General features: G+C 37.7%; 1 protein-coding gene across 4 annotated transcripts in view; it reads left to right on the top strand.

Annotated features, from left to right (window-relative positions):
* LOC150078230 (3'-5' exoribonuclease 1-like) overlaps nt 1–26,478 on the top strand; it is a 149,614-nt gene that overhangs the window by 91,908 nt on the left and 31,228 nt on the right. For all 4 annotated transcript variants that reach the window (XM_090384872.1, XM_090384873.1, XM_090384871.1 and 1 more), the window contains exon 6: nt 21,553–21,676. In XM_090384872.1, coding sequence (XP_090240998.1) covers nt 21,553–21,676 — 124 coding nt within the window. The remainder of the gene's footprint in view (nt 1–21,552; nt 21,677–26,478) is intronic.

The following is a 26,478-nucleotide window of genomic DNA, read 5'->3' on the forward strand; positions in this document are numbered from 1 at the left end:
TCCTTGTAGAGTTTACATAAGTAAAGAACTGTTTTTCTTTGCATCCTTTGAAAAAAGATTTCTCGTAATCTGCCTTCGCCTGCCTACTTGATTACAGACTAATTTATACCTGCCATACCCTTCTGGGTCACCTGATACTTTATATGCATCCCATATATTTTTCTTCTCTGTCACGAGCCTCATTAATTCATCTGACATCCATTTAGGCCTAAACCTTAAACAGTATTTCTTAGTTGGAATGAAAAGCCTAGTAGCCTCCAAAATTAAGTATCTGAAGGCTTCCCATTTAGAATTCAACGTTGGTAACATCAGTTGATCCAACTGTACAGAATTTAAAAACTGTCTGAGGCCTCTGTAGTCACCTTTACGAAAGTAAAAGCCCTTCCCTTTAGTATTGATGGTAGTCGCATCTCTAAGTAATTCCCACATCAGTACATTGTGATCACTGTCAGCCAGTGGTTCATTTATCTGCAAATTCTTAATGCATGAATAATCACTGCTGATAATCAGATCAAGAGTATTACTCACTCTGGTTGCCTCTCGAACGTGTTGCTGTAGAAAACAGTCATCCAGTAAATTCCGCAAAAGTCTTGCTAGTGTGTGAGTGACCAACCCACAATATCTGGAAAGTTAAAATCCCCCATTATAAGACATTACTGGCCCACTCTATTTCTTTGCACAATTGCTCATTATACTCATAAGATTCATTAGACCTATAATACACACCTACTCATTTTTCCTTTCCCAGTGCTTATTTCACACCAAACACTGCATTGTCCACCAAATGAATTGGATGCACTTCCTTAGATTTTGTGTGTTTCTTAACTAACAGCATAACCCCCTCTTCCCTTCCTGTACACATTGTACTTCCCAAATTCCAATTTTGCACTGCTTATATCCGTGTGACACCACGTCTCTGATATCCCACCAATATCTGCCTTTGATGTCTTGACTAGCACTTCAAGCTCATCAAATTTATTTAACAAACTCTTAGCATTGGTGCACACACAAGTATACATGCACTTGTTCCTATTCTTAGCTACCCTAACACAGTCCATGTGTTTACTTGTACCGCAATGACTCCCAGCAGTCTCTGAAATCCCCTGCATCTTGTTTTCCAGGCTGCTGCTCATTCCAATAGAAGCAGCACAAGAATCACTTTCTCCTCTGCCAGTGGCTACTGTTAATCTATTAATCCGTGTATGCCCCAAGCTAGCAGTTTTCTGACCCGTCTAACACTGCCTCGATAGCATCAGCAAATATTCTTGCACCCTTTCTTTTTAGTGTACCCCATCCCTGTAGAAGCAGTCTCTCCTATCAACAAGCACAGACCAGGCTGAAAAAATTCAACCATTGAGCCTTGCACAATCTCTCCAGGGCAGAATCGATCAACAAGGCTGTCATCATATACTCCCTATCGTGTCTGGGCAGAATTGCAGACATTGCAGAATTGCATTCAACCCTAACTCGCGACTTTTTCAACATTGACCTCTACTTGTTCATTACTAAGTTGAAGATTATTTGATAGACATATACGGAAAGCAGAATGCATTGTTGTACCATCGATTGCCCCAACGGCGTTGCCCGTGGAGGCACAAGTAATATATACATTGTGAATATGTGATACATTACAAAAGCAATTATATGTATCCATCAATAATTTAAGAGAAATGTCTAACACTTGTATCGGTTAATGTATCTGATTATCAATGTGACGATAGATAGCTTCAAGTAATAATGTGCATTGTTCTTTATTAGTACTACTCATCAAACAACAGTATTCTTCAGATATAAGCCATTCTCTTGCTTCCTAACAGATGACAATTTATCCATCATTGCCATTCTCATCTCTTCAATAGTTTCCCTGTCGGTAAAAAAAAAAATCATCAATTTCTTTTGATTTAAGAAATTCATTTTTTTCTACCGCCAGTCTATTTTCATCATCCTCATCAAGTTCGATACAAAGTTGCCTACAAATTGCTAGTGTCTTTTTAATATCAATATCAGATTCGAACTCTTTTCTTCTCAAGGTAATTATTTCTTTGTTGGTTTCATAAAGTTAAAAAATCGGCGCCTCTGTAGCCAGGTGGGAAGGAGCAGCAGTGCGTAGCACACGCTTCTTGATTAGACTGGGGTTTGAGCCCGTCACCACCAAATACAGAGGATGCAGAAAGGTCAGGGAATGACCACCGCATATCCCGGAGCAATATGGCCTTAGTTGCTAATGCTCCTAAAAACCAAATAACAAAACATAAAGTTCAAAATATTTATTTTCATTCAAAATTTCATTCTCCTCATTGATAAATGGTATGTGTAAAGTTACCATTTCGCATATATGTTCATGAAGACGTATTATAATTCCGATACCAAATTATTTTAGAAAATTGTCTTTTCACCCATCCCCAATGTCCTTTTTGATAATGAGCAGTAAATTGTGTTAGAGTTCTTTTAATGTTTCGCTCCATTTTTTATATTTAACAAAAATACTATCTTTCCATATATCCAAAGACTTGCTATCAACTTGTTGTTCATCCAATTCAGCTGTTGATTTACGTAACTTCTGACGCTCATGTGGCCATACTGTTGGCACGTGTGCAATTTCTCTTGAAGACACTGACATTGGGTATCGTAAAATACCCAGCTGCCTCTTGTGAACTCATCTCCACAGAATTCAGTACATCTACACTTAATGCTCGTGTTAGATCAGTTATTTTCATATCAGGATATTCTTCTTGTAGCTCTATAATTTTCTGTTGCAGGTTGCTTATTCCTCTGTTAGTTTTATTCACATATTCAACTACATATGCTGCACATGAATATTCTTCTATGATCAATTGTAAATCCAAATTAGACTTGAGCACCCCTAAAATCCGAGGATTGTAATTATTCATAAATTTCTCTTCTATCTTGCTTTTAAGAAATACATATGGTTGTTTGATACCAGCCCTCAAAATATTTAGATATTCTTCTGATTGGTATTGATTTGATTTAAGGAATTTTTCGAAATTAACTTGATTATCCAATTCTAATGAGTCATGCATTATATGATATTTTTTGCGATAAGCTGTCGGAGCAATATGGCCTTAGTTGCTAATGCTTCTAAAAACCAAATAAAAAACAACAACAAGCGATAAGCTGATCTTCGATTGTCATCTGTGGCCATTGGTATCAATATGAGTTTGTAGCATTGGCCAAAAAGCTGTTTCAAATTGACATTCATGTCGGTTTGCAATATTGTTTTTATAACGGGTAGAAGTATGTTTATGTTGCTGTAAATTTGAATAATCTCAAGTTGTCTCTACAGAACATAATGCATCTATCATTTGGATTGCTTCTTCCATCCAACCCTTTTCTTTTAATGGTGCAGAGGTTGCATTGTTCATCCATAATAATGTATTAGATGACAAAATGCACAAGACATAATTTCTTATGAGTTTAGGTAATTAACTATATAATATTGGGGTAGATACACCATAGTTTACCCATAAATTTGAACTATGTATGTAATGTAGAGGCATCGTTTTAATTGTATCATATTGTAGATGCCTTCACAACGAGATAGCTGGTATTGCACTACTTCAAATAAATAATGCTTTTCTAGTAGAGAAGTTATTGCACTACAAATAAATAATGCTTCTCTAGTAGAGAAGCTAACAGTAGTCTTCTCTACTAGAGAAGCGTTTTTTATTTGAAGTAGTGCAATACCAGCTATCCTGTGAAGGCACCCACAATATGAGATACAATTAAAACGATGCCTCCACACTACATACGTAGTTCAAATTTATGGGTAAACTATGGTGCATCTACACCGATATTATAATCCATAATAATATACGTGCATGTGGACTTCCTCAGTGTTGAAATTTAATGTTTTAAAGAAATTCACAACATAATATTTCCCAAAAGGACTATGGGTTTTCGATTTTAAAATTGAGTATACTCTCAACAATTTTATTAAAGTATATGGCACATGTTATGGTGTCTCCATTTATTAATATAGCTCTTTCCATGTAAGGTAGATCCATAACTTTGTTATATGTAATTTCTCATTCGTATCTGAATTTGTATAACATACATAGTAATATGGGCCATGTTAGTTCACACACACATTCAACGTCAAGTACATTGTAGGTTTTCCTAATTGACGAATCATGACAAACACATCTTGTTTACGTTGACTCCAGTAATATGCTGAATTGGGAATTGATTTTAGAAATGCCAAGTTAGACTCTAATGACTTGTTTATAAATTCTTTTGATTCCATTATAGAATGAGTAATGTTAGCTGTTATTCCCACTGATTTAAATGCAATTTGCAAATTTTCTGTAGTACGCATTCGCATAATTTTCATTGTCATATATAGCAAATGTTGTGGGAGTTACTCCATGATGATCAGATCTACGAATTTCACTCTATGCCAACATAAAGGGAGTAATTTTCAATCCATTTTTAAATTTTCGTGCATGTCCCAAATATATAGCTGGAAAAGAAAAGTTCTTCTGCATGTATATCAAATATGAAACGTTGGATATGATTTCTGACCCGGTGCTATGCATAAATATTTATCTTCAGACCATTTTGTTGTTGAATTAACAATAGTTCATCATCATTGTTGACAGGTTCCACAATTTCATCTGAATGTTCCTGTTCACTGTCATCATTCGTCCCCAAGAAATCGTCACTCACTTTTATGCCACAGAATTTATACAAAGGTGAATTTTTCAAATATCATAACCATATTTTCACTATTTTCTTCTGCACACACATCCTTGTAGATATGATGATTTATGTACGAGTCTTCATTTTATATGTACATTAATGGCATAATAGTCATCTAATTCCCTAGGTAATTGATGAACCATCATATTTACGTTAACTGGTATATTTATTACTTGTCCAATGATCCTGTATTGTCCATGTTCATAACGTAATGACGAATTTGCATAAAGGGTAATTGTGATATCAGATGCTCAGTTTCAACGTCCAGTGTCGCCTCCGTAGCCAGGTGGGCAGGAGCAGTAGTGCGTAACACACGCTTCTTGATCAGACCGGGGTTCGAGCCCGTGACCACCAAATACGGAGGATACGGGAAGGTCAGGGAATGACCACCGCATATCCCCGGAGCAATATGGCCTTAGTTGCTGATGCTCCTAAACTAAATAATAACAATGTCCAGTGGAGGCAAATGAGTAAGATATGTTGGATATATAAATCCATTTTATTGTTCCTCTTTAAATGAAGTATGACATGTATTACACATCATGAAAGTATTCACTTCTTGTAAAGGAAATTCATTTTGAAGTAATTCATATGAAGTTGGGGGAAATGGTTTCAAATCTAATTGAAACCATAAACAATCACAAATATTACAACTAAATCCAAATAGGTTTTTGTACACTAGTTTTTCAAACTCACTGTCAGCTCATGTAGACACTGTAAGGATGCAATCAGGAATCTCATTATTAGCCATTTCTAATTTCGCTTTTTTTTCTTGCATGATATTCCTTCATTCGTTCTGCTGGAATTTTAGATTCCTGATAAGTATCAGGCATAGTAGATCTCTGTGGTTGAATTTCATTATGATTCGGAATAATTTGAATTTCTAATTACCTTTTCTTCAGTTCATGATATTCCTTCATTATTTCAGCTTGAGTTTTTTTTTGGTGCAGTTTGAGAAGTCCCAGGCATAATGAAACACTCTTGTTGATTTCATCTAGATTCATGTTTCTGTCTGATTTCATCTGGATTCACATTTCTGTCTAATTTTCATCTTTTGAGCTTGAATTTTCTTGTGGGCAGTTTCAAAAGTTCCAGCACATCGAAACACTGTTGTTTAATTCCATCTGGATTCACATTTCTGTCCAACTTCCATTTCTTTCAGGATATTCCTTTGAATGCTGGGCTGTAGATTGTCACAGTCACTTGCGTATTAATCATTACGCTGATATAACGGTATAATATAGTGCGTCACCACTCAATTGTACTTGTTGTGTCACTGCACGTTTTGCATACAATTGAGTTTTCTTGGGCGCATGCATTGTAATTGTTGCATCACTGCATGCATCCAAGAAAATACTTTTTTAATGTCAAGTACAACGCATGCGCATAGGGTGTCGCGACAATTTTATATAACAATTTCTAGGTAACGTAATGCTTTTTTCCAAATAACACCAGTAAAGACGTTTTTAACATCAGTATGTTTTAGGGAAGATCGGAAGAAAATGTATACGTCATTATTATTGTAATTAGTCAAGATAGCTTATCATGGACAGCATCTTCGGTGGGCGGGGGACTATAACTGTAGTAATTTATCCAGGACAAATATAGCATTTCAAACCCAAATATTAGTGAAAAGGCATCCATATAAACATGCATTTTCTATAGTTTCTATAGTAGGCATGTGGTTTCTAGTACTAGTGGTATGCTAAGAATTAGAAATAACAGTAGTACAGAGGGTATCTCGACACTGTGAGAATAATTGTAATAATTATTTAATGAATTTAGATTGATTAAATATGTATTAAAATAAAGGAATTGTATGTATATTAAGATGCTAACCTTGTGTTGTGTAGGTAAATGTAGGGTAGGCAATAGCAAATCAGATAATGGTAAAATAAGGCAAAGAGAGAGGTTATAGCAAATTATGAAAATAAATAAATTTTGTTTATACTCCGGCACAACAACCAAGTCAGTACAGTTTACAATAAACTATCAATACAAATATTTATCGTATTTAGTAGTCACGGGCTTGAACCCCGGTCCACTCAAGAAATGAGTGCTATGCACTCTCGCTCCTGATCATTTGGCTATGTCAACTTAAGTCACGATAGTACACTGCTAACAAAGTTAAATACCATGGGTATGCTATAGTTGCAGTATCTGCTCTCTAAATGAAGGACCTTTTTATGCTTTAGTAAACAGAATAAGGATAATTAGAATTGTCTAAGTGTGTAGGTGTGGGAGTTGCCTATGCATAAAAGGTTGATAGAATAAAGGAGGAGAAAATAAGACAACAGTACTATCACCTCCCTCTCAATAATTCTAGGCTAGTGGAAGATGAAGTCGAGATAGTAGTGTATGTGACCGAAGGACTGGCCATAGTTCTGGAATAAGAGAGGAGGACAAAGCTAATAAAGGTAATAATTACAATGGTAGTTATGGAAACTATCATTTGGTAGTTTCTCTTAATGGAAATTATCTGTGAAGGAAATTACTCTTTTAAAGTCATGATTTGGGAAGTCAAGATAGTTTAAAAGTGAAGAAAAGTAGGATATTGTTCTGGCAAATGCCCGGAGTAATTATAACGAGGGGACTCTGGCTAAGTGAAGAATTCATTCAAATAGAGGGAAATTACTGCCATAACCCATATTTTTGTGGGTTATGGCAGTAATGTAAGCAGATAAAAAAAAAAAAAAACTTGGAACAAGAGTAATTCATCCATACGGAAAATTTATTAATATAATTTAAAATATATATGATGAAATGAAAGAGTACAAAATGCTGAATGCATTCAATATTGTAATACTGGAGAATATTTAGGGAATTCATAGACAATTGAAAAGCCAAATTGTGTAAAATTAGAATAAAATATTTTATTACAACTTTGTAAAAGAAAGACCAATGAACCTTTAATTTGAACTTATGAAATGGTAATATGTTAGTCATTAGTTATATGAGCCTCTAATGCAGCCTTTCCCAAATTTTTTTAGTCACGATATATTTACAGAACACTTCATCTCATGATATATTTACAGAACACTTTTCATCTCTCAATATATTGACGGAACACTTATGAAACACAAGTTTAGCAGAAACAAAAGAACTGTTTCCTAATATTTTATTACATATGACTCACTGTGCATCAATAATTCAATTCATCCCAGAAGTTCTCTGCAGAATCGAGGTCAGGGTGCTAGACCTAGACAGTCTAGTTTTCAATGCTCATGCCCTGCTGATACAGGTATGGGCTTTCCCTAATGTGCTGCTACAACATAGGTAATGCATAAATTGTTCAGGACATCTAGACAGACCTCAGCATTCGTGGCCTCATACAAAAAAAAACCAATAGTCCTAGGCCAAACAATGAAAAACAGCCCCAGCTATCACTAATAAAAGTTTAGTGGTGCCTTCACTAAAGTTCGTTTTCGGGACAATACAGTCTGGCAGGTAGCTTTCTCCAGACATCTCCCACACTCAAACATGATTGTCATACAAGAAGATCACGTACTGCAACTTGTCACAGCTTTCCATTGGTCCAACAGTCCAAAAACGGCAGGACTTACACCAAACTAAATGGTGTCTAGGATTTCTTGGGATAATTAGTGGCTTGTGGGCAGCTGCACAACCATGGTAACACATATCGTGCAATCCTGTGCACTGTACTGCTGCTGACGTGTCGTGAGAGAGTGTGCTTGTGTTGCAATAATGTTGACTTGTGTTCTGAATGGATGATTCTTTGCACAGCTCTCCTGTCATGTTCCATCAGCTTTGGAGGCTTTTCAGGTCCGTTCATGATGGTTTCAGTACCAGTTTCTTTCCATTTGCAGATCACATCACTAATTTTCAACCTAGGGATCTTCATTGCCATCAATGTTATTTACAGACAGATTGCTTCTGTGATACTCTATCATTCCACACTGGAAGTCTGTTAACTCCCTCAGTTATGGAATCTTGCATTCACATTTGTTAATACCTTTCTTTTGAAGGCTGATGGGCATATTTATAGTTGGATCTGACACATAATAGCTAGGTAGACATGACCAAAAATCAGCAGAGTTTCTGGATTTTAATGGTAAGGCAGTGTAATAATTAGGGAATAGAACGGATTAGCAATAAATTAGAAAAAAATTATAGATACCAATAATGATGTAATCTTAACTGTGTAGGGCTGGAGTAAAATTTTAGGAAATATCTATATAATAACTTGCTTATATTCCTCCATCCAGTATGCTCTTAAATTGAATAACTCAGACTAAAGAAGCTTTTGACCTGATTCCTTTTGCAATAGATTTTATTTAGCAATAAAACTGAGGAAAAAAATAATTTTCAGTAAAATTTATTTTTTAACAGTTTCTTACAGCTTTAGTGAAATACCTGCCGTGAACATACTAGAATAATTGTAATTTTGTCTGTGCAATAATTTTAATTTTTTTTAAAGGACAACATAGTCATACACATAAAAAATTATCAAATTTCATTTTTAGTCATTTTTTAAATACATTCTATTACCCAAGTCCATACCATGACACCTTAGCTAGCAGCAAAGGGAGCCGAGGGACAGGTTTTTGTAATTATTTCAATATTTATTTCCTTCTCTGAAACAGTTTTGTCGAAATATTTGCCACAGGTATTCAAATATAAAATGTGGTTCTTTAAGCAAGGATATAAACACACACACACACATATATATATATATATATATATATATATAATTATTAAAATAATTAGCAAAGGTAGATTATCGTGGAATGTCTTCAGGGGAACACAACCATGTAAACTATCTAGGACAAACAATGCTTCAAACTCCATACTAGTGAAGAAGCAGACATCCAAAATGAATATGCAGTAACTAGTAATGGACTATTAATATGCTAAGAATTAGAAGCAAAAGTGGTATAGAGCAGTGTTTCTCAAACTGTTCCGTGAGATGTGAACAGGTGTTCTGCGAAAAATTGTAATTAATAATTAAAAATAATAATAATAAAAAATAATATAAATTTTGCATATTTGTAGCGTATGCTGCTTTTGTATCATTATAATATTTAACTTTTTTTTTTCGGTTATTAATATACTGACATAGACTAATAATCAAATAGACAGCAGAACATTTTATTTTGGCAGGCTTTCGCATGCGTAGGAATAATGACATCTACGAAAAATAGCAATGTAGTGATCTACTATGCCATTCATGTCTGCTCAGGTAGCACAGTGGTATCGTCACCTCCTCTCCACACCGGGTGGAAAAGACCTGGGTTCAGTCTCAGGCATAGATAGCAAGGTTCCCCCCTCCCTTAGAAACTGGGGTTTTTCATCCAGCAAAACAGGCAAATTGACCATAGAACACACACAATTAACAGACATAAGACACAGCATGGCAGATTAATTTAATTATTCAGGTGGCCTAAAAATAATAGTTTCGTTTTAATATGCCATTTGTATGCGATTTAGCCTGGAGTACATGGGTTGAAGGAGAGAGAGAGAGAAGTGAATCATTATCATAACTAAACTCACTTCCTTGTGTAAAATTTTTTTGATAATTATCAGTATTTTGAAATATTATTATTAAATTAATTACTATGGATTTGTGGTCGAAAAAAGGAACTTTAAAACGAGAAGCAAACACTTCTAGTATTGCAACTGTGGTTGAAGAAAACGAATGCAATATTGTCACACTTCAAAGTGAGGATGAACAATTACATGCTTTTTGTTCCGCAAAGAACCAACTAATAAAAGACAAAAACGAAAGAATGATGACAGTTATTTGAATTTCGACTTTACATGTGTTGGAAATAAAGATCCTCTTGATGCACAGTGCTTCATATGTAACAAAATATTAGCAAATGGTTTTTTGACTTCCGGTCAGCACACGCGCGAGGCCACCTCCTCTCCACTGCCCGAACCTTGCTTACTCGCGCCTGGACACACTCCAGCTCCGCTGATGAAAGACGCAAAGAGGTCACTAGGGTCAAAGTGACCTTACGAGGTGTGGCTACCCCATTGATGTCCTCGACAGGTGTGATCTACAGACACGTGACATCGTGACGACCAGCTACAACACCAACAGTGACGAGCCATCCACGAGGGCATTCATCCCATACTACCCCAACCTGTCACAACAGATCGGTAGAATCCTGAGAACGCACGGAATAAAGTGCATCCAACTCCCAGGCAAGAAACTGCGTTCTTTCATTTCCAACGTGAAAACACCTGTCCCCACCCTTCTGCAGAGCGGTTTGGTCTACCGCATCTCTTGCCATGACTGCACTAGCTGCTACTTTGGAGAGACTAGACGTCGACTCGAGAAACGTCTCTCGGAGCACAAAAGAGCGATCCGTTTAGCGGATATAGAACACTCAGCTATCGCCGAACATGTCTGGACAACCCACCACGACATCGACCCACACCGCGATGTCGTGGTGGTAGACAGATCCCACCATTACCTAAAGCGTACCTGGTTGGAATCGTTAAATATAAAATCTTCGGATAAATCCTTGAACAGGAACAGTGGTTGCCAAGTCAACCCGATCACAGAGTCAGTAGTTCTATCATTGGACAAACGCTGGCCACGTCATCATGCGTCACAGCCACAGACGTCAACAAACAATTAAACCTCGCGTCTCACGCACCTGGCAGTGCACATCTTCATTCCAACTGCCATTCATGTATTTTTAATTCTGATGAAGGCTACCATATAGCCGAAAGCTCATATATTTCTTCTTTATTTGTACGCTCTGTGTGTAACTATAATAAATTTCTTAATGAATCCAGAGCGCGTAGGCCTGTTTCGTTATGTTCGTACTATTCTTGGCCAACCAGCATACGACATGGTCGTGAGACTACAGAAAGATTTTATCTTTATAGCCCGTAGTAGACAACACCTGAGGTTTGCGCATAGGTGCAAAGCTAACGAGATTATACCGAAAGGGTTTCGCTACAAACAACCGTTTTCTAATGAGCGCATGAGACGTGCCTGTCGGAACTTCGGCCTCAAAACCCTACGTATATGGATCGGCTGCCTCCATCATGACATACAACGTGCTTCAGCGAGCAAGGCAACCCTACTAGCCGACCTTAAGACTCTGATTCCCGATCCCGTTTACACCGATGTGGTCAACACTTTATGTCACCAGGCCGTCAGAGAATCAGATCTTTATTGTGCCCGACAGAAACGTAAGTTTTGTAATTTGATTAATGAATCCCGTCAATTTCGCAGCCAACGTAATACCCCTCTCACTAATTCCACGGACTTCGTATTGAACCTAAGCAGCAAACAGTTATCTGCGGACCAAATAAACTTATTGACTCTTGGCATGACATTTGCCGTTCTTCCTAAGCACCCGCCGATCACCGACATCGCCTTAGGTGTGGAAGCCAGCTTATCACGCCTCCCAGAAGATGTAGCCAACACAATCCGCTTGAAGACTGCAGCAGTTCTACACCGTGCTCGCCCCGTCTCTTCTAACCTCAACCGTACACAGTTTTCTGCCCTCAAGGCATTGAAACAGGATTCGTCCATCGTCATTCTACCGGCAGACAAAGGCCGCCGTACGGTTGTAATGGATCACACTGATTACATGGCGAAAGCGCTACTACTTTTACGAGATACTACCGTATACAAACCCCTGACCATCAACCCCAACAGAGTTTTAGAACGATGGGAATCAGAGGTGAATATCCTCATCAACAGTTGGCTGAAACAAGGGAAGATCACACAGTCAACCCGTAATCACCTCCGTGCCTCCGGATGTCAGATCCCACGGTTTTACGGCCTACCGAAAGTGCACAAAGAAGACACACCACTGAGACCAATTGTATCCTGCTGTGGATCACCGACTTACGAGCTGTCTAAATTTGTCTCGAGACTTCTTTCTCCTCTAGTTGGCAAGACCACCCACACCGTCTCCAACAGTGTTGAATTCATAAAGAGGATTCGCACTGTATCCATCTCGCAGGATCAAGTTATGGCATCGTTCGACGTCATATCGCTCTTTACCTCCATCCCTGTGGAACTTGCCATTTCTTGTGCAAAACAACTCTTGGACAATGATAGAACCCTCAACGAAAGAACTGGTCTCACACCCGATGACATTTCCGCCGCCCTCAGATTGTGCTTAACAGGGGGTGCGATCATATTTAATGACTCAGTCTACCAGCAGATACATGGCACGGCCATGGGTACCCCTGTCAGCTCAGTCACAGCAAACATCGTGATGGAGGAGTTAGAGGGACGTGCGTTTGCACACGCACCAGATCACATCGCCTTTTGGTGTCGCTATGTTGACGATGTGTTCGTGGTCATCCCTAGAGACTCAGGTCAGCGACTTCTATCATACCTCAACTCACTATCGCCCTTCATAAAATTCACGATTGAGCTGGAGTCGAACAACTCTTTACCATACCTAGATTCACTTGTCCGACGTGAAGGCACATACCTGAGGACTACAGTTTATCGTAAGCCCATGTGTGCTGGCCAGTTTACCAACTTCCGGTCAGCACACGCGAGGCCACCTCCTCTCCACTGCCCGAACCTTGCTTACTCGCGCCTGGACACACTCCAGCTCCGCTGATGAAAGACGCAAAGAGGTCACTAGGGTCAAAGTAGACCTTACGAGGTGTGGCTACCCCATTGACGTCCTCGACAGGTGTGATCTACAGACACGTGACATCGTGACGACCAGCTACAACACCAACAGTGACGAGCCATCCACGAGGGCATTCATCCCATACTACCCCAACCTGTCACAACAGATCGGTAGAATCCTGAGAACGCACGGAATAAAGTGCATCCAACTCCCAGGCAAGAAACTGCGTTCTTTCATTTCCAACGTGAAAACACCTGTCCCCACCCTTCTGCAGAGCGGTTTGGTCTACCGCATCTCTTGCCGTGACTGCACTAGCTGCTACTTTGGAGAGACTGGACGTCGACTCGAGAAACGTCTCTCGGAGCACAAAAGAGCGATCCGTTTAGCGGATATAGAACACTCAGCTATCGCCGAACATGTCTGGACAACCCACCACGACATCGACCCACACCGCGATGTCGTGGTGGTAGACAGATCCCACCATTACCTAAAGCGTACCTGGTTGGAATCGTTAAATATAAAATCTTCGGATAAATCCTTGAACAGGAACAGTGGTTGCCAAGTCAACCCGATCACAGAGTCAGTAGTTCTATCATTGGACAAACGCTGGCCACGTCATCATGCGTCACAGCCACAGACGTCAACAAACAATTAAACCTCGCGTCTCACGCACCTGGCAGTGCATATCTTCATTCCAACTGCCATTCATGTATTTTTAATTCTGATGAAGGCTACCATATAGCCGAAAGCTCATATATTTCTTCTTTATTTGTACGCTCTGTGTGTAACTATAATAAATTTCTTAATGAATCCAGAGCGCGTAGGCCTGTTTCGTTAATGGTTTTTTGGTCCCCGCTAAACTTGTTTCATAAGTGTTCTGTAAATATATTGTGAGATGTAAAGTGTTCCGTGACTAAAGAAGTTTGGGAAAGGCTGCATTAGAAGTTCATATAACTAATGACTAACATATTACCATTTCATAAGTTCAAATTAGTTTCATTGGTCCTTCTTTTACAAAGTTGTAATAAAATATTTTGTTCTAATTTTACACAATTTGGCTTTTCAGTTGTCTGAATTCCCTAAATATTCTCCAGTATTATAATATCGAATGCATTCAGCATTTTGTACCCTTTCATTTATCATATATATTTTAAATTATATTAATAAATTTTCCGTATGGGTGAATTACTCTTATTCTAAGTTTTTTTTTTTTTTTTATATCTGCCTACATTACTGCCATAACCCACAAAAATATGGGTTATGGCAGTAATTTCCCTCTATTTGAATTAATTCTTCACTTAGCCAGAGTCCCCTCGTTATAATTACTCCGGGCATTTGCCAGAACAATATCCTACTTTTCTTCACTTTTAAACTATCTTGACTTCCCAAATCATGACTTTAAAAGAGTAATTTCCTTCACAGGTAATTTCCATTAAGAGAAACTACCAAATGATAGTTTCCATAACTACCATTGTAATTATTACCTTTATTAGCTTTGTCCTCCTCTCTTATTCCAGAACTATGGCCAGTCCTTCGGTCACATACACTACTATCTCGACTTCATCTTCCACTAGCCTAGAATTATTGAGAGGGAGGTGATAGTACTGTTGTCTTATTTTCTCCTCCTTTATTCTATCAACCTTTTATGCATAGGCAACTCCCACACCTACACACTTGGACAATTCTAATTATTCTTATTCTGTTTACTAAAGCATAAAAAGGTCCTTCATTTAGAGAGCAGGTACTGCAACTATAGCATACCCATGGTATTTAACTTTGTTAGCAGTGTACTATTGTGACCTAAGTTGACATAGCCAAGTGATCAGGAGCGAGGGTGCATAGCACGCATTCCTTGAGTGGACCGGGGTTCAAGCCGGTGACTACTAATGACGATAAATATTTGTATTGATAGTTTATTGTAAACTGTACTGACTTGGTTGTTGTGCCGGAGTATAAACAGAAAATTTATTTATTTATTTATTTTCATAATTTGCTATAACCTCTCTCTTTGCCTTATTTTACCATTATCTGATTTGCTATTGCCTACCCTACATTTACCTACACAACACAAGGTTAGCATCTTAATATACATACAATTCCTTTATTTTAATACATATTTAACCAATCTAAGTTCATTAAATAATTATTACAATTATTCTCACAGTGTCTAGATACCCTCTGTACTACTGTTATTTCTAATTCTTAGCATACCACTAGTACTAGAAACCACATGCCTACTATAGAACACTATAGAAAATGCATGTTTATATGGATGCCTTTTCACTAATATTTGGGTTTGAAATGCTATATTTGTCCTGGATAAATTACTACAGTTATAGTCCCCCCCCCCACCGAAAATGCTGTCCATAAGTTATCTTGACTAATTACAATAATAACGACGTATACATTTTCTTCCGATCTTCCCTAAAACATACTGATGTTAAAAACGTCTTTACTGGTGTTATTTGGAAAAAAGCATTACGTTACCTAGAAATTGTTATATAAAATTGTCGCAACACCCTATGCTCATGCGTTGTACTTGACATTAAAAAAGTATTTTCTTCGATGCATGTGTTGTACTTGATTACATGCAGTGATGCAACAAGTACATTGAATACGCCCAAGAAAACTCAATTGTACGCAAAAAGTGCAGTGACACAACAAGTACAATTGAGCAGTGGTGTGCTATGTTATACTATTATATCATCAGCATAATGATTAATACGCGAGTGACTGTGACAATCTACAGCCCAGCATTTGAAGGAAGGATCCAGATGAAATTGAACAACAGTGTTTTGCTGTGCGTGGAACTTCTGAAATTGCCCACAAGAAAATTCAAGCTCAAAAGATGAAGGAATATTGTGAAAGAAAGAGAAGGAAATTAGACAGAAAGGTGAATCCAGATGATATTCAACAAGAGTGTTTCGTTATGCCTGGGACTTCTCAAACTACACCCAAAAAAACTCAAGCCGAAATAAGGAAGGAATATCATGAACTGAAGAAAAGGAAATTAGAAATTCAAACTATTTCGAATCATAATGAAATTCAACCACAGAATTCTACTATGCCTGATACTTATCAACCACAGAGTTCTGCTATGCCTGATACTTATCAGGAATCAAACTCCAGCAGAATGAATGAAGGAATATTGTGCACTAAAAAAAAGTGAAATTAGAAATGGCTAATAATGAGATTCCTGATTACATCCCTATAGTGTCTACACGAGCTGGCAGTGATTTTGAAAAACTGGTGTACAAAAACCTATTTGGATTCAGTTGTAATGTTTGTGATCATTTATGGTTTCAATTAGATTTGAAAACATTTCGAACAACTTCATATGAATTACTTTAAAATGAATTTCCTTTACAAGAAGTGAGTATTTTCATGATGTGTAATGCATGTCATGCTTCATTAAAAGAGGGACAGATAAAATGGATTTATATATCCTTACTCATTTGCTTCCACTGGATGTTGTAACTGAACATTTGATATCACCACAATTACCCTTTATGCAAATTCGTCGTTACGTTATGAACATGGACAATACGGGATCATTGGGTAAGTAATAAATGTACCAGTTAACGTAAATACAATGGTTCATCAATTACCTAAAAATAATGAAAATGTTTAAATCCTTATGGCGATTTTAACTCAAGAATTAAATAACATTTTATATATTAATTCTTCTCTTCTTCTTAGAGGTCTAGTTGTCTGCAGCTTTTTTATAATCGAAGTCTGTTAGATCTGGACCCTAAAGTGAAATCAACATCAGATTATTTAGTGTGCTCTGTTTCGTGTGATTCCTTAAACAGGTTTTAATTCATTTTAGAGGTGAAAACTCCTCTTTCACATTCATCTGTGTCCGATTTCACATTCAAAAAGTATCCGAAAGATTTAAATAACAAAAGTGAATTTGAATCGACTCAGGGAATCGTAAAATTCAACCAACATTGACACTGGCAGCTGATAACTCCACATAAAGCACACGACAATATTCTAGGTAATCTTGATTTACAGCGTCGAACTATGCAGTGGCCACATGACGTCAGCACAATGGTCGAATAGTGGGAGGTCTTAACTGTATAGGTAGGTTATGTATCAGAAAGCTGAGTTCTGCCGATCTTTCGGCATCCAATCACAATTCCAGCTGGATTTGGTGTCCGCTCCTGTTGCATTGACCTTGATCACATAGTATTTCGAATTAATATTGATAGAAATCAGTGAGCAGTACTATATGTTACCACGAGAATTGCTTAAATTTTAGCCAGGCAGTGCAGTGCACCCATTTGATAGATCCTGGGGAGAACACTAGAGAATCCAGAAGTGTGTCAAATTCTAATAGGAAGCTGAATGATTTTGCGATAACTGAGAGGAAAGGGGTGGAGAAAGTCTTGTAGCCAAATATATTATAAAAAAGGCACCTAAGGTGAATGAGATCTAGCCAGTTATGTTAAAGGCAGCAGCAAAAGTAAGAAAACCTTTAGTCATGATTATGAAAGCATCCTTGCACTCAGAAGAGGCCCTAATACACTGGAAATGTGCAAATATATCTCCAATTCACAAAGGAAAGATCAAAAAGTGACATGAGTAATTACAGACCTTTTAGCTTGACTTTTGTTTTAAGAAAAATAATGGAGTCACTGGTTAAAAAAGTAATGTGGGACCATCTACACAGGAATGCAGTTATACTGCAGTCACAGCATGGATTTATTAAGGGGTAATCCAGTCTGGCCAATCTAATTGGATATATGTCATTGTAATAACAAAAAATAATTTTGTCATATAATTAAACTTTAGAAGTTTTTGATCTGTTGCACAAAAGACACTACTATACAAATTGGAGCTGTGTGGCATTAAGGAAAAGTTACTGCTATTGATAAAAGGGGGGCTGAGTGGGAAAAGATAGAATAGTTATCAATGGACACTGCGTTTCTTGGACTAATGTTATTAGTGAAGTCCCCAGTATTCAATGCTTGGACCCATTCTTGTTTTCTATATTTATCAATGAGGGTATATTAAGTTTAATGTCTAAGTTTGCAGAAGATACAAGAATGGTTAATGACAGTAATCAAGGTATGCTACTGCAAGACCTAGACAAATTAAGCAGGTGGGCTAAGAAGCAGCAATTGAAGTTTAACATTGACAAATTCATGGTACTTCATATGGTAAGCAGTAATCCCAGATTAACATACCATGTGAGACCACAGTAAAGGTATTGGAGAACGAAAAAAGACCTTGGATTAATTGTGCAGTCAGATATGAAGTTCTCTGGCAGTGCAGACAGGCTGCCAGAACAGCTCATGAGGTTTTGTCAATGATATATAGGAATTTTGCCAGCAGGGATAAGTGGTGATTATCCCATTGTATATGGCAATGGTCAGGTCATATCTTGAGTGCTGCCTATAGGTCTAGAGGCCTCATATTAGGAAGGATGTATATGTGTTGAAACAGATGCAGAGAAGAACAACAACATTAGCGAGAGGAATAAATGGGTATGAGGAAAGGCTTCAGTTCTACAAATTTCAGCATCTGGGGATTGCAAGGAGTTCTGACTGAGGTGTTTAAGGCTTTGAATGCATTGAGTAATCAATGCTGATGGAATCCTTCCTCTTGCTCAGACCACACACAAGGGGTGCATAAATTCAAACTGTGGAAGGATGGTTGCAGGGTAGATGTGCAGAAATCTGTCATCTCTTCCACTTTACAATAGCTTTCAGCAGAGTTTGCATTACTTTCATCTTCACCTTCTTTCACATTCACTGGTTCTCTTTCCCTTTTCCCACACTTTCCAACATTACCTGTATACTATTTGAAACTATCATATATATTTCAATTATAGACATAAATGCACTGCCCAAAAGAATACGAACTTTTATTCAGCATCGAATCGGGTCGCCTTTGTTTCGAATAACAGCACATTTGCTGTTATTCGAAATTTCAAAACTCCTTATAAAAACACCATTCTATAAGGTGTTTTAGTCTAATTGTAACAATTCTTCCAACAAAATATCATGTAGCTGTGACAAAGGGTGAAGGGAGAATACTTTCTGAATAGCTCTTTCCAGTCCTGCATATTCTCAGTAGAATTGAGATCAAGTGAATGTGGGGGCCAGGGAAGATGGTAGAAATTCATGTCATATTCTCTGAACCATTCTTGCATGACACTAATGCACACTGAGACAGTATTTAAGGGTAGGGTAGCTTAAACAATCATTATATTTTCTTGTTGAGTTACTTAAGATGCATTCATGGGGTATGCTGGCAATTAGTTATCAAGGTGGCTCACTCAAGAATTTCAGCTAATGGTCATCCAAGGTTAAGATAATATGATAAATTTTATCAAACTGATAATATTTAACAAAGGGCTCACATAATTATAAATAATTTAACAAGGGTTTTGTGCATTGAACATGGTACCAAACTTCTAATCAAAAGTTAGATACTGTGTTCAATGCATTGGTTGTCATACAAGAAGAAATAATGAACAGTAGGAAGAAATAACAAAGCAAGAGAAGGTGAAAATAGAGGATGAAAAATGTCATAAGCATTTGAGATGAATGTAAATTACTATACAGAATATATACACTGCCTTACCATTAATATCTTGACACCAGCACTGAAACCTAACACCACGACACAGAACTCTATGCCTCAACTGGGTGAAAGAACATCAGCACTGGACCTTGGGGCGCCTCCGTAGCCAGGTGGGCAGGAGCGGCAGTGCGTAGCACATGCTTCTTGATCAGACCTGGGTTTGAGCCCGTGACCACCAAATACGGAGGATGCGGAAAGGTCAGGAAATGACCACCGCATATCCCCGGAGCAATATGGCCTTAATTGCTAATGCTCTAAAAACCAAAACAACAACAATAACTGGACCTTGGATGATCGGATCCAATCGGATCCAACCTGGTCCAATGAGGCCCATTTACAGTTATTTCGAGTGGATGGGAGGTTGTGTATCTGGTGGAAATGCAGCCTATTGCAATAAAGTGTGTATTCCTTGCCAGCCATCATGTTTGTTATGAGTCGGTAAATGAATGCCAAGTTACTCTATGCTTTTTTGCCCTTTTATTTTATCAGTTTTTATTGATTTTATGTTTTACAGGTTCATTGTTTTATATAAATTTATTTATTTTACTGCTTATTTATATTAATGGTTATAATCACCATTCTCCCCACAACGTGTGGGAAAAGGTCTGGGTTCGAACCCTGTTAATGATGCAAGAAACTTGTCTTTATCACTCCATGGCTGAGTTTATCAGTCTCAAGTGAGGATAGCAAGGTTTTTTCCTCCCCGAATCCTTTTTTTTTTTGTCCAGCAAAGCAGGCAAACCAATCAGAGCACATGCAATTTACAGACATAATACACATGGGTGAATATGCTTATCTATATTGGTTTTATTTATTTATTGATTTACATTTTACCCAGCATCTTGGTTATTTTAATACAGTTGTATAGTACATGTAGCACTTAGATACTCACTTGCACCTGAACTCTTTCTCAATTTGTTTTGCTTACTAATATTAAAAATAGTAGTGGAAGTAGTAACCCTTAAGTTTTGTGTATATTCTAGCATGACCACCCAATTCAGAGGAGTTTACAAGTATTAATTTTGACAAAAATACAATCATTAACGTATTTAGCAGTCATGTGGGACACTAGGAGTTTGCAAAGTATAGAACACAAGAACATTTCCATATTTAGTATATTTATATGGGCTCAAACCAGTGACTTCAAATGCATGTACTACTATACTCCCATGCTAACCATTCAGCTTCATCAGGCTGTTGGTGTTTGTTGGCTTGGCGCATCAACATATTAGGCCATCTTGAACCGGCATATTATGTCTGTAGGCGTGTATGTTCATAGATTGATTTGTATGTAATATAGCCTGGAAAACCAGCAACTCCTCATGGTAAACCCCCATATTCTCCTCCTGAATGCAGCTAACAACTGCATTAATTGAAGAAGCCTTGAAGAATTCGTCTAGTATCTTGATGGGATTTGAACTCAGATCTCTTTAAATAAGGTTTTGCCTTGCATGAAGGTGTCAGACATATTAACTTCATATATAATTCTTGTTTCTTGTTATATATTTCTTGATGTGTATTCAATTTAAATTTGAAAGTTTGACCTTCTTTGAGATTGAGTAATTTCCTTTTGTTTAGTTTTTGGTACTTTTTAATAGGAGGTATATGAATTTAAACATGGGAGACTATATATTCTAATTTTTTTCTCCCTACCCAGACCATGGGATATGGGAAGGTTTCTGGCAATGCAGTGTAATTTGAGTAGCATTCCTTTTCCTTCTTTTGGGAAGAAATGGATCAACATACGGAAGTTTTATAGCAGTTTCTATAAAACAAAAAGAGTAAGTTATTTAAATTTTTTAAAAATTTGTATTTTAGAATGTGCAAATCAAGCTTCATTTGTTATACTTGTATTTATGGTATGTAGGACTTCGTCCACACACTAGTCCTCTGCTGGTGCAAAATATATATATATTTTTAATTATACTGGAGCCTATAGTATTCTAAAACCACAAATGGGTTGAAGAATGAGAAGCTGGAAGAGCATTGTTGATGTAACTATTATACATTTTTTTTTTTTTTTTTTGTAATGAAAACCCCAAGCATGAGAGAGATATTAGAACTTAGGGTACTTAGCACCACGAATGGTTGGAAAGTTGAGAAGATGAAAGAAGATACTTGTTGACATTAGACTTGAATTTCTGTAGATTGTATTTTTCAGGAAATATGGATGAAAGGAGGTTGTTCCAGAAAATGGAAGTTGAAGAAATAAATGAGGAAGAAGAAGAAAAGTTGGTTCTGTGAGCTTGAAGTTGGACAGTAAAAAGGATGCTGACTGGTTGTGGCACATATTCAGATTGTTTTGGAAGAGAGAGAGAGAGCGGGAATTATAAAGCCAATTCAGAAGAACAGTGAAGTATTTATAGATAAAGCAGCATGCAGCAGGAACAAAACGTTTGAGACAGAATATACACTTTAATATTAGAGATGTCATTAATTAACTTAACTGCCGTCTTTTGAATGGAATCTAGAAGACAGAGGTTTTGGGGGCATTGCCCCAGTTGTGGGAACAGTATTCTGTGGTAGGGTGAATTTGTGATTTGTACAGAGTGAACAGCTGTTGGGGAAAAAAGTAATGTAGAGAGTGAAAGAGAAACCCTTGTTTTTTAGATGCAGAGGAAACTATTTTTGATATGATTATGCCAAGAGAGATTAGAAGTTAGGGTAATCCCTAAAATATATATATAATATAATATAGGGTGATTCTAAATTACTGTCGGGGTTTCTGTGGCCTATAATTTTCAAACTGGAAACAACAAAATAAAACTGCTTATGGAATATGAAAGTGTAACTCAAAAAGTTTTATTTGGTAACGCTGTACTCGCCGCGTCAATATCTGGGCGGTATTGACAGCATTACTTCAAAATGGCGACTGTTCAAGAGAAGGCAACGTGCCTACTTTGGTTTTTCGAAACAAAGTCCGTTATCACAAAGCAACGTCATTACAGAACTCAGTATGGAAAAGATCCACCTTCAGATAATGCTATCTGACGTGTTAAAGCAATTTCAAGAGACTGGTAGTGTTCTGCACTGAAAAGGAGCGAGAAGACCGAGCACTTCACAGGAAGATGTTGATTGAATCCACGAAGCGTTTTCTCGAAGCCCACAAAAATCAACTAGACGAGCTTCTTTGCAGTTAGGTATACCACAAATGACTGTTTGGAGGCATAACCACTTTCACCTCCACGCCTACAAACTGCAGATTGTGCAAGCTTTAAAGCTGAACGATAAACCCTGTTGTTTCCAATTTGCCCAAGACATTTTGTCAAACGTCGAAGCTGATGAAAATTACCTTTGGAGATTGTGATGAAGCAACGTTTTACATATCAGGGAGGGTAAATCATCATAACTGCAGAATATAGGGATCGGGAAAACCCTCACGGCATTTGAGAATTTGAAAGAGAGTCCAAAGGTCAATGTCTGGTGTGCTTTGTCATGTTAGGAAGTTTTGTGCCCCTTTTCTTTACGGAAAAAACAGTGACAGCAGTGACCTATCTGGACATGCTACAGCTGTATCTGTTACCCCAGTTGAAAAATCATCAGCCAAATGTGGTGTTCCAGCAAGATGGTGCACCGCCACATTGTTGTCTTACTGTCCAAGAATTTCTCAATATGCATTTTCTTGGGCATTGAGTTGGGCTTGGTGGACCGATTCCGTAGCCTCTGCACTCACCCGATCTTACACTGCTTGATTTCTTCCTGTGGGGATACGTGGACATTGTGTTCAAGATCCCTGTGACCTCCCAGGATGAACTGAAGCTCAGAATTGTTGCTGCAATCAAAACAGTTACACCGCAAATGCTGGAGAACACTTGGAGGGAATTTGAATATCGCTTGAATATCTTACGTGCCACGAAAGGCGTGAATGTTGCAGCTGTTTAGCATTCTGCAGTATTGATTCTATAGGTAATGAAACTTTTTGAGTTACACTTTCATATTCCATAAGCAGTTTTATTTTATTGTTTCCAGTTAGAAAATTATAGGCCACGGAAACCCAAACAATAATTTAGAACCATCCTGTATATAATCTTGTATAAAATCTAAGTGTCATCGAAGATAAGCATAGGACCAGAAGAATCTTTTGCGAGTTATAAGACAGGACTGAGTTTTTTTTTTTTTTTTTTTTTTAAGAGCCCGTCGCCACCAAATATGGAGGATGCGGAAAGGTCAGGGAATGACCACCGCATATCCCGGAGCAATATGGCCTTAGTTGCTAATGCTCCTAAAAACCAAACAACAAACAAACTGAGTTTTAGAAGGATTGCAATCAACCAGGTTATCTTTGCCCCACTGGAGAATTTCCTGAAGATCAGCATGTAAGGAATTGGTAGTGGATATTTTGAGAAGTCGAAGATGTGTGTGCAGGGCAAGATTTCTCAAACTGGAAGATGGAATGCAATGTGTTATCACGAAACTATGGATAGGATTTTCGGTCAATGGAAGGTCATTAACATCTACAACTACATGCAGTGAGCAATCAGAGAGAAAAATGGATACCCAATTAAAAAAACACAGTTGGCAAGCTGTAAGATGGAATCTTATTTAGAAGAACCTTATACCAAACACGATTAAAAGCCTTTGAAATGTCAAGAGCAGCTGCTTGAATTTCACCAAACTTTTTTCCATTGAATTTGTCCACAGATGGGTAACATAAGCCAGTATATCAACAATGGATCGACACTAACAGAATCCATACTGGCAATCATTGATCAGATGGAAAGTTTCTAGATAGTTTTAAGAGTTGATGGTTAATAGATTTCTCTATTACTTTAGAAAGAGAAGTAAGTGCAATGGGACAATAACTGGATGGATATGAAAAAATTTCCAAGCAGAAGGGAAAATGGGGAATAAGAAAGTGAAAAAAAGGTGAAACAGAACAGGAGCAAGCTCAGAAGCACAGATTTTGAGAACAAGTGGAGAAAAATCATCAGGACCTGGAACTTTCTTGGCATCAAAACTGTTCAAAATTCCTTTGACCTCCTTTTTATGGAAGACCACAGGAGTCATTGAATGGAGTGAACTGGTTATGGTAGGAGGTGGTTTACCAAGATCATTAATTTATGAGTTGGAAGAAAAATAGGATGCTAGCAGGTCATCTTTATTTTTGGCTGAAGTGGAAATAATACCATCTGGTTTTTAGAAAGGTGGGAATAGAGATGGGCAAAAGATGCAGGCCAATAGCTTTGGCAAGAGACCAGAATGCTTGACTACCATTTGGACAAGCAAGCTTTCTATTCTTAGCTTATTGAAAATGTAGTTTGAACTAATTAATAATTTCTTTGCAATTGTTGTAGGCAGATAATGAAAGTGAAGATTTGGAAACAATCCAGTTACGATATGCAACAATCGTCTCATGAACAGTCTTAGCACATTTATTGGAAAACCAAGGTTTAGATAAATATTTAAATCAGAAGACTTAAAACAATCTAACCAAGGAAAAGAAGAAAAGAAATCTCTCACATTATCCCATTTTGCGTTCTTGTAGGGCCAAACATCACAAGTTGAGATTGGACATGAGAGAAAGGCTCTGTTGAAGAAGATACCATCACCAAGTTATAATCTGAGATGGCTAGAGGATCTACCTCGACTGTGTACTTAGAAGAGTTGTGTGTGATAAAAATCAAGCATGTTAGCTGTGTGGTTAGGATTGTTTGGTATTCTGGTAGGTAAATGAACATTCTGTGTGTGTGTGAGGTCACCATTACTATTTACAAAAGCCTGAGCATCTTGACCAGCTGGATCTGTGTGAGTAGTAGTAGTAGTAGTAGTGGCATGTGATGCAAGAAAGGAAATGTATGAGCTTATGCAGCATCAGCCAAAAAAAAAAAAAATCACACCATTCCCTCCAAATGCCTGTCCAGTTCCTCCTTAAATTTATTCAACCTATCAACTTCCACAACGACAGATGGAAGTTTGTTCCAGCAATTAACCACCCGCTGGCTAAAGGCAAATTTACGCACATCATCTTTCTTTTCTTAATTTGAATTTATGCCCCCTTAGGTTTGTAATCTGAACAAGTGGAAGGATCCCATCAGAATTCAGCGTGCTCAACCCATTCAAGGCCTTATATACCTCAATCAGATCACCGCGCAGGTGCCTAGCCTAGTCTCAGCCACTGCAATTTGCAGAACTTAAGCCTCTCTTGGTAAGAGGATCCCTTCATTCCCCTCACCAGTCTTGTTGCCATTCTCTGTACATGCTCAAGTAAATCTACATCCTTCCTAAAATGAGGCCTCCAGACCTGTACGCAGTACTCAAGGTGTGGCCTGACCATTGTCTTATACAGGGGGATAATCACCTCCTTTTCCATGCTAGCAAAATTCCTATATATCATTGACAAAACCCCATGACCTGCCCTGGCAGCCTGTCTACATTGCTCAGAGAACTTCATATCTGACTGCACAATTACTCCCAGGTCTTTTTCATTTTCTACCACCTTAAGTGTAGTACCACACAGTTGGTACATTTCTCTGGGGTTACTTCTACCCATATGCAGTACTTTGCATTTGTCAAGGTTAAACTTCAGTTGCCACTTCTTAGCCCATCTGCCTAAATTATCTAGATCCTGTTGCAGTAGCACACT

The sequence above is a fragment of the Mastigoproctus giganteus genome, chromosome 11 (genome assembly GCF_048544385.1).
Source record: "Mastigoproctus giganteus isolate SK-2022 chromosome 11, ASM4854438v1, whole genome shotgun sequence".
In the NCBI taxonomy this organism is placed as follows: domain Eukaryota; kingdom Metazoa; phylum Arthropoda; class Arachnida; order Uropygi; family Thelyphonidae; genus Mastigoproctus; species Mastigoproctus giganteus.